The 12,101-nt window shown below is 38.4% G+C and overlaps 1 protein-coding gene across 2 annotated transcripts in view; it reads right to left on the bottom strand.

Annotated features, from left to right (window-relative positions):
• GPR155 (G protein-coupled receptor 155) overlaps positions 1 to 11,800 on the bottom strand; it is a 52,423-nt gene extending 40,623 nt beyond the window's left edge. For both annotated transcript variants that reach the window (XM_004375492.3, XM_023730556.1), the window contains exons 1-2: positions 11,641 to 11,800; positions 7,506 to 8,002 (exon numbers count right to left, since the gene is read on the bottom strand). In XM_004375492.3, the coding sequence (XP_004375549.2) occupies positions 7,506 to 7,971 (466 nt within the window). In that variant the 5' untranslated portion in view covers positions 7,972 to 8,002; positions 11,641 to 11,800. The remainder of the gene's footprint in view (positions 1 to 7,505; positions 8,003 to 11,640) is intronic.
• Positions 11,801 to 12,101: the final 301 nt, after the last annotated feature.

Below are 12,101 nucleotides of genomic sequence, written 5' to 3'. Positions count from 1 at the left end.
TTTTTTTTTGGTGAAAATATACATAGCCAAAGATACACCATTTCAAAAATTTGTACATGCACAGTTCAGTGACATCGATTACATTCTTCCAGTTGTGCTGCTATTCTCACTTTAGATGAAGGTTTACAGAACAAAATAGTTTCTCAATTTTTAGTGAAACTTTACTAATTTTTGCTATCTAGGGGCTAAGACTGGCCTCAAAAAAGAAACAAAAGTAAAGTTCTAGTAAATTAAACTAAACATTTCACTAGTCATAGCAACAAGGTGATTTTCAGTACCCTTGGAGAGAGCAGTTTCATTGGAGTGATAAGGCAGAAGTCAGATTCCAAAAGGACTGAACAGAGTAGGAGGCAAGGAACAGAAAAAAATGAGCGCTGAAAATCCTTTAGTTTATCTCTAAAGGGCAGGAGAGAGCCTTAAACTTAGGAAGGCTGAAAGGGAGACATGGAGTTAGAGAAGCACTGTTTTAAGATGAGGCAGACTTGGGCAGGCTTACCTGCTGATGAAGAGAAGCCAGTAGAAAAGATGACCTTGAAGAATCAGTAGAAGGGTCTACTGTTAATTCAGGGTTGGGGTTTTGCCACGCTAGGGTAAGACAGAATGACATGGGGAAAAGGGAGATGAGATTATTGACTTCACTTCAAAAGGCTGAAGTGATGGTCCATGGTGTCCAAGCTATATAGGAAAAGAAGTAAAGATGGGAGATGGTGGACTGATAGAAAGTAGAGGGAGCAGAGACTGGAGGTCCCTATGAAGTCCAAGAATTAACTGTAGTCAGAAGGTTAGGAGTTGGAGTAAGTCAGATAGTAAGCTATTGAACTTAGTATTTTACAGATGACTAGGTCCAGGATGTAGCCATGGGAGTTGGTGGCTAAAGCAGAGTAGAGAAAAATGTCATTGGAGATGAGGTGGTCAGGGAACTAAAAGGTCAGAGAATTTGGTGGGTAATTCAAATGGATGCTAAAGTCAAACAAGATAATGGCAAAACTTGGGGTAGAGAAGATGACAGTGAAGCAGATATTAAAGTCTTCAATGAATGAGGGGGAATGACCACAATGAGGTCAGCAGATGATGGCAAGGAGGAAGAGTTCAGACAGCATGAACCTCAAATAAGCAGTTTTTACAAAAAAGCAGAGAGTAATGGCCTAAAAGTGGTACAGGGTAGCCAGAGGATGGATGTCATACCACATTGCTCATGGGGTATGCAGGCTATGAGAAAATGAGCAGCCGCCATTTGAGTGGGATGAAAGGGAATGAATGCCTTCAGGAAGACTAGTGGACATAGAAGAAGTAGGGTGGGATGGTGGATCTAAGAAATGTTTGAGAGGGGAAGGAAATAGAGTGGAGTTACATTAACACACATTTAAGTAAAATAAATTCAACTATACACTCCAGGGAAAACAAAAATCTCTTTTTTTTTTCATATAACATGCTCCCAAATACAAATGAATTACTTCATCTGTTGTTTGTTGAAGAACAACAATGCTAAAGAAAAAAAAATGACTATGTTAGATTTATTGAGGGATTTTTTTTTTAAGGGTTTGACTATACATGGTGACTTTAGAACCTAACCACTGCGTAAGATGTATCTCCTTGGAGGGGTGGGTGGATTGGATAAGACTTCTAGCAGGTTCCAGGGGTACATAAGGGTTTGTGGCCTGGTCTTGGGTTGATCAGGGCAACTGAGACAGCCTTGGAGTAAACAACCTGGTCTGCAGGCACATTTTTGGCAGTACGTTCTGAAATTATTCAACTTAATGCATATAAAGGCTGATTCATAATTGGTTTGAAGTTGTGAAGAAAGACAAAATAAAAAAAAAAAAGAACAGCCATCATCACTTACAAGGAGAGAGGTAGTCATGTGAAGAATGTAAAAGATTAGGTTTCTCAATTTACATTAAGATAAAGTGACACAAGTTAGAAAAATGTATTTGTTTACTTAGGATACATGAGTTCAGTTAATGTCATGCACAGGTCCCATTAAAGTTGTGTAATGAGATTATATAACCTTACAAGTGCACTTCGTTCTCATTAGCTAAAACCTATGTTTTATAAGATTCAGTCCCCTTTTTTTCAGCTAAGCACATCCACAAGTCTATAATGTCCTCCAAATAAAGCAGTGGTTAGACAAAAATACTTGATTACATTAAATACCACAAATTCTTTCTACTGGTTTCCAAATTAGATATGCTATGTCTGTAACAATTAATGGTTTTCTTTCATGTGTTCATAAGGTTTCATATTTTAAATAAAAAGGCATGCAGAACCTTTGATAACTATTTCTAGATAGTTACACTTTTTCTGATTAGATAGTCTATCTCCATAACTGCTTACTGTTCAATTTTTTTAAATAGAGCATATATGTTGGAAAAGACTTGTGCTTTCAGTTTGAGTAGAAGAATTTTTCCAACTGGCTAAAATAAATTATATAAATTGTTTCCTTTGACAACACACAACTCTAGTTCTGTGATCTACTGAAAGCTCCTTTTCAGAAATTTATTTTTCTCCACCCTAGTACTAGTCATACTAGTACTACACATAATCCACTTCAGATTGTTTTATGAGCTCAAGGCTAGCCAATCTTTCTACTTTTGCAGGATCTTTTGTATTTTCTCCTCTCGACTACTACTACCAGTGGTAAAAAATCTCAAACTGGGCTACTTAATGAGGTTACCAAACTATATTCTTTTGGGTTTTCTCAACCATCCCTTTCATCCATTTCATTCACTGACTACAGTACCATGTAAATCTTAACTTCCAAAAGTTAAGATTTTTCCACAGTTCTCATCACCCATCCAAAACTCACTGCCGTCGAGTCTAACTCGAAGAGAGTCTATAGGATAGAGAAGAATGGCCCCATAGGGTTTCCAAGGCTGTAAATCTTTACAGAAGCAGACTGCCACATCTCTCTCCCTTGGGGTGGCTGGTGGATTCAAACCACCGACCTTTCAGTTAGTAGCTAACTGCTTTAACCACTGTACCACCAGGGCTCCTTGGGATCACCACCCATAGGATCTGCTATAAAACCCATAGGATCAGCTATAAAACCTTTCTTTCGACATTTACAGCCCCATCTCCACAACTGGTTCCTTATTTATCCAACTCATCTCTCACTACTACTTTTTTTTTTTTTAATTTTATTTATTTTCTTGTTGTTGAGAATATACACAGCAAAACATATATCGATTCAACAGTTTCTACATGTACAATTCAGTGACATTGATTATATTCTTTGAATGATTACATGCAACCATTCTCATCCTCCTTTTCTGAGTTCCTCCCCATTAACATAAACTTACTGCCTCTTATTTCACTACTTCTTAATGCAAAGCCTCCATTAGTCAATGTAATGTCATTGTCACACCAGACAAACACCATGTTCATAATCACTACTTCTACATGCTGATTATACCATCTTCCCCTAACTTCTTGAAACCTCTCCTATCTTATCCAAATCTTGCCTACTACTTCAGGTTTATTCAGGCACCACTTCCTCCACCAAATCTTCAGTCTCCATAGTTGATTTCCCCTTCTCTGAATGACTATGGTTCTTTGTTCCCCAATAGTGTAGGCTCAATAAATTCTAAGTTCCTTGAAGGCACCATTTTATAACCCACAGTCCGAGCACAGTGCTGAGCAAGTAACACATCAATGACTGTCAAAGGCTTTCAGGTACACTAAAAATGTATTTTGTAACACATAGCACGTTATATCTAATTGTTATCAGCTAATCCATTTATTTTTATATCTATTTTTTTTTAGTTTTTATCTATTCTGAATATTTATAAATCAGGTTACTATTAGGGTATTTTAAGTCTATTGAACAGGTATACAAGGACCAAAAAAGTTCTAGTCCAGTGGGCAGAGCAAAAAATTCGGATAAAATATTTATTAAATTATTTGAAGAAGAGAGTTCAACACAGAAATTTTAGTCCATTTCTGCTATTCATTTGCATAAGTATTTAAACATTACATCTTTACGTATAAATTGGCAATGCTTTTCTTTTGTTACCAATCTGAAGATGGTTTTTTGACTCTCAAACAAATACATATGACAGCAGTGACCTGTATTAACTAAAATTAGTTTTATAATCATTATATCAACTATTGAGTTTTAATTAATTAATGCTTATAAATAAGGCTCTTGGGTGAGGAGGGAATCCCACTATGAGGAGTTATTATATAGCTTTGAAGACCTAACAGACAAAATTAGCCACCCACTGTGGCTCCTATTTTGATTCCTGCAGGGTTTCAATTCCTAGCAAAGAACACAAAGACCCAGATAAGATCATTCCATTATTTAATGGCATATAGTTAAATACTTCATTTCCTTTCTGTTTACAGCTCAAGCACTAGAGCATAATTATGATTAGTCAGGGTACTTATGCTATCAGCATTGTTTGAAGAATAAATTATAGGACTTAACTATGCCCTATTAGTATCTTTTAAAGACAGAGGCAGGGAACCATTCTGATTTGCTGAAATCAACATTTCACCTTGGTAGATTCCTAGTTTCTCCTCACACTCAGATTTCTTAAAGTATCTTTGAAAAGAATTGTTCTAAAAAACAGTGAGTTTCTTTTTTAATCTGTAATAATTCACTGTTGTATTCTGTGGCTTGAGTACAGATAATTTTAATGCAATTTCATAGACTGTTCCATTTGTCATAGTATAGAGATAAAGGAAATAAACTTAACCGCTGCCTCCTTGCCAGAATTTCCTGAGTCACCTGTAAGCTGGACGGTGAAACAGTCTTAAAAAAAGGGCATTTCTCATAGCCCACAATGCTCACTTATGAACCAGTGAGCAAGACTTCCTGGAAGAGGCCATGAACACACAGAAAGGAAGAGTCTGCACTCGACAGTCTTCTCTGTTCCCCTGTACAAGTTAGGAGGCAGATGGGCATGGACAGCAGTAATAAATGACTTCATCAGGGAGCACGGTCCTTAAAGTTCTGTACCATGCCTGCCAATCTGCAGGAATCTGAGGAAGGACTTCTGTCTGTACTGTTGGTTTTGGGTAAAGTTATTGTCTGCAACCTAATGTTACAAGAGCTCTTATATTATTTGTGATTAAAAATAATAAATAAAAATTACAACTCAAAATCTATAAACATAATCATTACGGAAATTGGGCTAGCACACAGCTGGGAACATGATTACCAGATTCACTGAGTTAATGTGGGACATAAGAAAAGCAGTGATGGAAATGGCTGATTATGCTTCTTATTTGGAGCTTCTGCCTCATTATAAAAATGGATTAATTAATCTAGTAGGTATTGTCTCATTGTTACTCATTTTATGGAATATTTTTAGAATAATGTAAAGGGGGGGGAAAAAAACAACTTTTTGACTCTCTCTGAAGCTAATGTATTACAAGTCCTGGCTGGGTCTCCTGAAGATTAAATAAATGGGCATGTTATATAATTGTGTGGCATAAGAGAATGCTCAGGATTTAGAACTCTTACTCTGTCACCTGTTAGCTATGTGACCTAGGACAAGACAATTAAACCTCTATAAGCCTGTCTCCTTATTTGAACATGAGACTAATAATATCTGCCCTACCTCAATGAGATAAGTATATAAGAAAGTACTCTGCAAAGTATAAAGTTACAAATGTTAGTTCTATTTAGTTATATTAACTAATCAATGATAGCATGAAACTGTATACTGATAGTTTATGCCTAAATTAAGATATAACAATATTTATTAAATATTTAACACTATGGTATCCAGCCACTTCTAAGGTCCTTATAACATAAATAGCTTGACAAATCTACGTTACTAATGCTCCGGAAGAGATGGGTAAACACATCAACTCCTTGCTCTTTTAGTTCTCAAGTCTTTATTAAAATGCTTGGTTTATTTTAAAATTCAGTAATCTTAAAGGAACACATATCTAGTTTCTGCCTATCTGCAGCTTAGATATCTAAAAGCCCAGTTTTTCCTCTCTCTTAAACCTCCTGCTTTACTCAGTTATTTGATTTCTTAGGTGTAGCTCTATTTCTGGTAAGCAAGATGGAGAAGGGCAGAAGGAGGTGAAAGATGAAAAATATAGTCCACTAGAATTTTTTTGGTGTCAGTAGTGAACTAACTTGGGGAGATAAGGCAAGGGGTTAAAGCTACTGGACAAGAAAACTGAAACTTGATGGTAGATTTCAATTGTATATTTCAATAAGTTCCATTCAAGTCTCTGTTCAGAAGACATATCATAGAGAGGCCTTCACTGACTATCCTATCTCAAATAGCACCCTCACTCCTATCCTGCTACATCACTTTATTTATTTTTCATGGCCCTTGCCACCACCTGATATATTTATTTTTATTTTATTATTTATTTTCCCATTAAAATGTAAGTTCCATATGTGCAAGAACTTTTTTTCATAGGTGTATTCCCGGCAGCTAGTACAGTCACTGGCCCATAAAAGGTCCCTCTGAGTGAATGAATGAATATACCCATAATATTCAGGTCCTTATATTATGATACATTAACAAAACAAAAGAAGCTTTAATTAAAAATATAAAAAAGCAGTGAATAGGTATATATTTTCTTGGTGGAAGAGTGTTCTGAAAAATAGAATAGGCTTCCTTTTCAGACATTCCAACATCCCAATTGGTATGGTTACTGTTTCATCAGGAAAACATACACACATAGAAACATAAAATTAGTCTGCTTAAAGAATTGGAAAGGTAAACAAGGAAAAGTTAGAAAGTCAAAACAGTCCTCATCGTTTTTGCTCTTAAACAAGAAATTAACTTCAGTTAAAATGCATTAAAATTTTGAATAAACAGTTCAAAAACAATTTTATATAAAAAAAGCCATATATATATATATATATACATATATACATACCAGAAAATAAGAAAAATGAAGGAAAAATTACTCATAAGCTTCCACTCTTAACATTTAATAGTGACTATGTTTATATAAGGTCCCTGGGTAGTACTAATGATTTGCTCTCAGCTATGGATCCATCTAGCAGTGCCACAGAAGAAAGTCCTGGTGATCTACTTCCATAAGATTGCAGACCTTGAAAAATCTATGGAGTGCTGTTCAACTCTGAAACACTTGGAGTCACTATGAGTCTGAATCAACTCAACAGCAATGGGTTTGATTTTTTAAAGTATTTTTTTGATATAGACATATACCTATCTTTTTTACACAATTTAAATCAGAATCTGATCCCTTCTAGAAATTAAAATTTTATATGTGATTATTGAGAAGAAAACGAATGCTACTAGAAAAACTATTCACAAAGTTTATTACGACATGACCATTTATTCTAGCTATATATCTGAAGGATCCTCAAACCCTGAAATTTAGAAAAAATTCATCCCAATTGAGACATATTTAAGAAAAAGAATATGGAAGATTTCTTAGATATGAAAGAGTATAAATAAGTCACTAACCAAATCTTAAGTAAATTAAAGGCTTAAATTATGTTATCTCTTAAAACACAAGTTCTAAGAACTTGAAAAATAAAAAGTATGTTAAAAATAACTTACCTATAGGATATCCCAATGCAAAATCATTACTTTGTGTAGCAAAAATAGGGAAAAGTCCAGCTTTGCTAAATCGACTATTAGGACTGGCAACCAATAAAGTTAATACACAGACAATGACAAATACAGTAGCTTTGGCAATCAAGATACTATATAGGAAAGACCAATCCACATTGGAAAAATTAAGTACAACCATGTTTTTGAATAATAAAGCTGGAAGTGCAAATCTGGAGACAAAATTTCCTAATCCTTTGGCCTGTGTTGATGTTATGACATTGGCTCTTCCTGCTATGTAGCCACAAAGGACTATGCCAAAGCATTCTAGTAAGGCTGGAAAAAGCCTTGTTACTGACATTGAAGGTGGGTCACTAGTGGAATTCAATCCATGCACTTCTGTTTCAGGCAAACTCGTGGACATATTGACTGCTATGGTGACGTTCTCTACAGGTAAATCAGAAAAGGAATTCATTTTCTCTCACTCTCCAACTCCAGCCAAATCTCTGGAAAGAAAAAAGCAAAGATTCAGTGTGACAATCAGTAAGAAGAATTCTAGCTGAAATGATACATTGGCATACCTAGACTTACTAACTTATTATACAGCCAAAATAAATATACATACTTACTTCAGCTACTACCAGGGAAAAATACAATGCAAAAGAAAAAAAAGAACGGGTTGCTAACAATAACTTTACTTTCAAAGGTGGATCAGTTCAAAATAAAGTTCCTGTCACTGTTCTATATTCAGTATAAGTCATGAGTAAAATAAGCTCCACAAATATTAGTAGCTGCAGTGATGGCCCGTTGTCCTCTCCAGTCATCCACGATTGAGCTCCATGTAATGAATAAGAGCATGGGGCCCACTGAGTCTCTGTTGAATGGCTACCTGTGTCCAAATTCTCTGGAAATTCTAGAAGTGTCCAGGCTACCTAGCACACTGGGACCAGAGGGTCCTTCCCAGCCTTGGTCACACTTGAGTATGGGACAGGAGGAAGAGTACACTAGAGTACCACTTAGCAACTCTGAACCAGGAACTTAACTTTTCTGTGCCTCATATTCCTCATCTATGAAATGGTGATAATCAAAGGAACTTGAGAGTATTCAAGTAAAATCCTTAGAATCACATTTAGCACAGAGTAATCACTTAATAAGAGTTAACTATAACTTTGGATAGAATATAAATAGAGTATGAAAGAAGGAATGACAGCATCCCACCAACCTACCCTTAGTTCCTTTTATACCAGCCACACACACTGGCCTTCCTAAATGCCCCATAGTTCGCTTGTGACACCGGGACTTTGCACATGCCCTTCACTCTAGAATGTTTTCTACACACTCGCCCACCACTGTTCACATAGTTAATACCCATTCATCCTCCAAGTCATGTAGTTTAGGAGCCACTTCCTCAGGTAAGGCTTCTCTGACCACATATCGTCAAGGCCAGGATTCTTTTTCAAATAGAATCATGCTCCTTTCCTTTAGGCTACTTTTCTCAGTTTGTAGTTATCGTATGCATTTCAGGGACACACTATCCAGTAAGAAAGGTATGCACGGGCTTACTTGTGCTTACTTACTAATCTGTAGTGCACAATTTCACCTGTTTTTCACCACATCAAAGCCCAGTGGCTAGCACAGTACCTGGCACATAGGAGACACTAAAAAAATTTTTTTTTCTTAAATAAGCCTTTTGCCCTTTAACGGATCAATATTCTCTATTAGTTACTATGAAGTACATGGCAGAATTTTTTTTTTCTGAATGATAAACTATTCTAAGTTTTTTATTATAGCAACATGCTCAAGAACACAAAATGTGTTCTAAAGATGTTCGTAAAATGTTAAAGAACACAAAACATGTTGTAAAATGTTCTAAAGATGTTCAGAAAATGTTAAAGTAAGGAACAAAGTCTTTATGCTAACATTACGATAATTATCAGACTCCCTTTTTGCTGCCAAGGACACAATGAACGTAAGGTTTGGACAACTCTGCAACAATTCAGCTTTTATTAATAACTTAAAATTAATATGGTGATAATTGCCAATTGCTCAGTGATTGCTCTGGGCTAACCATCTAAAGTAGCCTTATATAAGGTAGAAAGTAAAAAAGCTCATGTTTCCTGAAATTCACAACGCCTAGATTAAGTTCTAGAACACCCACATCACATTTGAAAGACTTAGATTGCAGGCCAGAGACCAGTAACAACTGATACGTGGGGGTGTGTCAGAGAGAATTTTCTCTGTGCTACCCTGATATAAACATAACCATTTAAAAACCTCACATTAATCTAGATTAGGGCAAGTAATTGTCTACCAGGATTAGATAGGAGTAGTCAATACACGAAACCTACAATAGTCACATACTTGAAGTTTACCAAATAAGAATCAAATTATATCCTGGGAAAGTTACTTGTTGGGACAAGTACACATACTTGAAGTAAGAAACTGATAAACAAACAAAGGTGTTAAATATTTGGATCCCGTAAGAGATGTGGATGTCAAAGGGCCCCGCTAAAGAGTAAGATGATAAACTAGAAGGGCCTTCCTAAATTTTTAAAAGTTGACTATGTTTCTTTGCCTGTAATGCTAATAACTCATATTACTCACAATCTTTTATTTGTACTACACTAGTGTATCAATGTGTTCCATTAATTTTTTCTGAAGGTGATGGTCAAATAGTTGTAGCAATGCCCAGGACTAATTTTCAAGTATTCAAATTTAAGAGGAAAACTTTGCAAGTAATCTGCCCCTTCCCATGAGGTTTCTTTTGATGTTTTTCAGTATGGTGCAATTGGTTAAGTACTCAGCTGCTAACTGAAAGGTTGGGAGTTCGAACCCACCCAGTGGCACCGCGGAAGAAAGACCTGACGATCTGCTTCCGTAAAGATCACAGCCAAGAAAACCCTGTGGGGCAGTTCTTCGCTGTCACACGGTTTCACTATGATTCTAAAATTGACTTGACAGCACCCAACAACAACAACAACCTGCTAATTGAAGTCAAAATAAATAATCCAAAAGGATTTATAAAGTTTTATCTCATCCTAATCTTTTTTAAAGGGGAAGAAAATATGCTTTCTTAAGCATTCTTCTGAAATGAACAGGAACCACATCATGGGAAGTGTAAAAAAAATTACATCTTATTATATCTTTTCATCTTAGTAAAAACAAGGCCTGTTAGAGAACAAATAAGTTGACCTGTCACAGTAAAAGACCTCTCACTGGGGCAGGAACTGGAGAAATGCTAAATACAAACCGCTTCTGGACATGTCAGATTTGGTTTGGATGACACCAGCGAACCACTGAAATTGTAAATAACTGCAATTATTAAGTGAAAATGGGAAAGTGGGTACGTTTTTTATTTACTTCAAAGAGCTTTGAACTCAGGCCATCTGCTTCTCAACTGCCCAATATCCTCTATCAGGTTGCAAAAGCATAATATAGAGTGGCACTATTAGAGCAGTCTTCAACATCAGCAGCACACCATCCCACCCACTCCCATCTACTTTCAGGGGACCAAATGTCCTCCCTAGAAACCCTGGGTGGGGAGTGATGAGCATTGCCTCCTTCCTTGTCATAAGGAACAGACTTTGGCCCTCCAAGATAAGGGATGGAGAGAGTCTCTAATCAAACAGGCTGTCCAGAGAGCAGTTGCCACCCAACGCCTGGGGAGCCAGCAGTGGGAGTTGAAATACAGCCTGGGATCCGTGCCTAGGATGAGGAAAAACATGGTCGCTCAGTGTTCCCCCGGTTACTGATTTGCTTCAAAAAGAGTTAGGGGTGAAAATTTGGCGCAACGCTCCAGGTACGTGGGCCAGCAGGGGCGAATACTGAGGCCATCCTCGAGATACAGAGAAGAGCCCCCAGAATGACAGGGTAGACGCACGTGCAGTGAGGTGCCCCCCAAACTGGGGGTGGCAGTGCTGTCACCGGTGAGAATAAGCCTCCCATTCCCTGTGTAAGCCTTCCCGGGTGGCTCCGCACTTTCAAAGGCGGGCGCTGCGGGACTGAGACGAGCAGGCTCAGGCAGTAGGCCTCGGGGAAGGGTACTGCTCACATGCCCGGACCCAAGAATCGGGGTCGGGGACACGGGATGCCCACAAAGCCGAGCCAGGACCTCGCAGGTCCGCGTCCCGGGGGACCATCTCACCTGCCACTTCTGCAGCCCCGGGGCTGCGAGGAGGAGGGAGCCGATGCTCGCAGATAGTCATTCAGGGAGGAAACCCCCGTCATCTCCCGTCTCCCAGCCCTCCTCGCCTTGCACTGCCGGAGGCCAGCTGCAGCAGCCCAGAAACGCTAGGATAAAGTCAAGGTCCAGAAAGCCGCGGCCTGCTCAGCTCCTCCTCTTCGCCGGCCGCGCGGCCCCGCCCTGGCTCCACCCTGGCTCCGCCCTCAGGCCTCGCCCACTACTGGGAGCCGCCGGCAGCTTGGCCTCGGGCCCCGGCCCCGCCCTCAGGCCCCGCCCACGATCGCAAGCCGCGAGCCCCTGGCCGGCCGGCTCCTACAAAATGGCGGCAGTCGGCTGTGGGGGTGAAGTCTTTCTTGCTCTCTTCTCCAGAAACTCAGATGCGGAGGCCTCTCGTTTTTTCCCTCAACCCCAGCCTTGTGTGA

The sequence above is a fragment of the Trichechus manatus genome, unplaced genomic scaffold (assembly GCF_000243295.1).
Source record: "Trichechus manatus latirostris isolate Lorelei unplaced genomic scaffold, TriManLat1.0 scaffold00037, whole genome shotgun sequence".
In the NCBI taxonomy this organism is placed as follows: Eukaryota; Metazoa; Chordata; class Mammalia; order Sirenia; family Trichechidae; genus Trichechus; species Trichechus manatus.
Note: the sequence above shows the minus strand (reverse complement) of the source record. Positions and strands in the feature narration are given on the sequence as shown.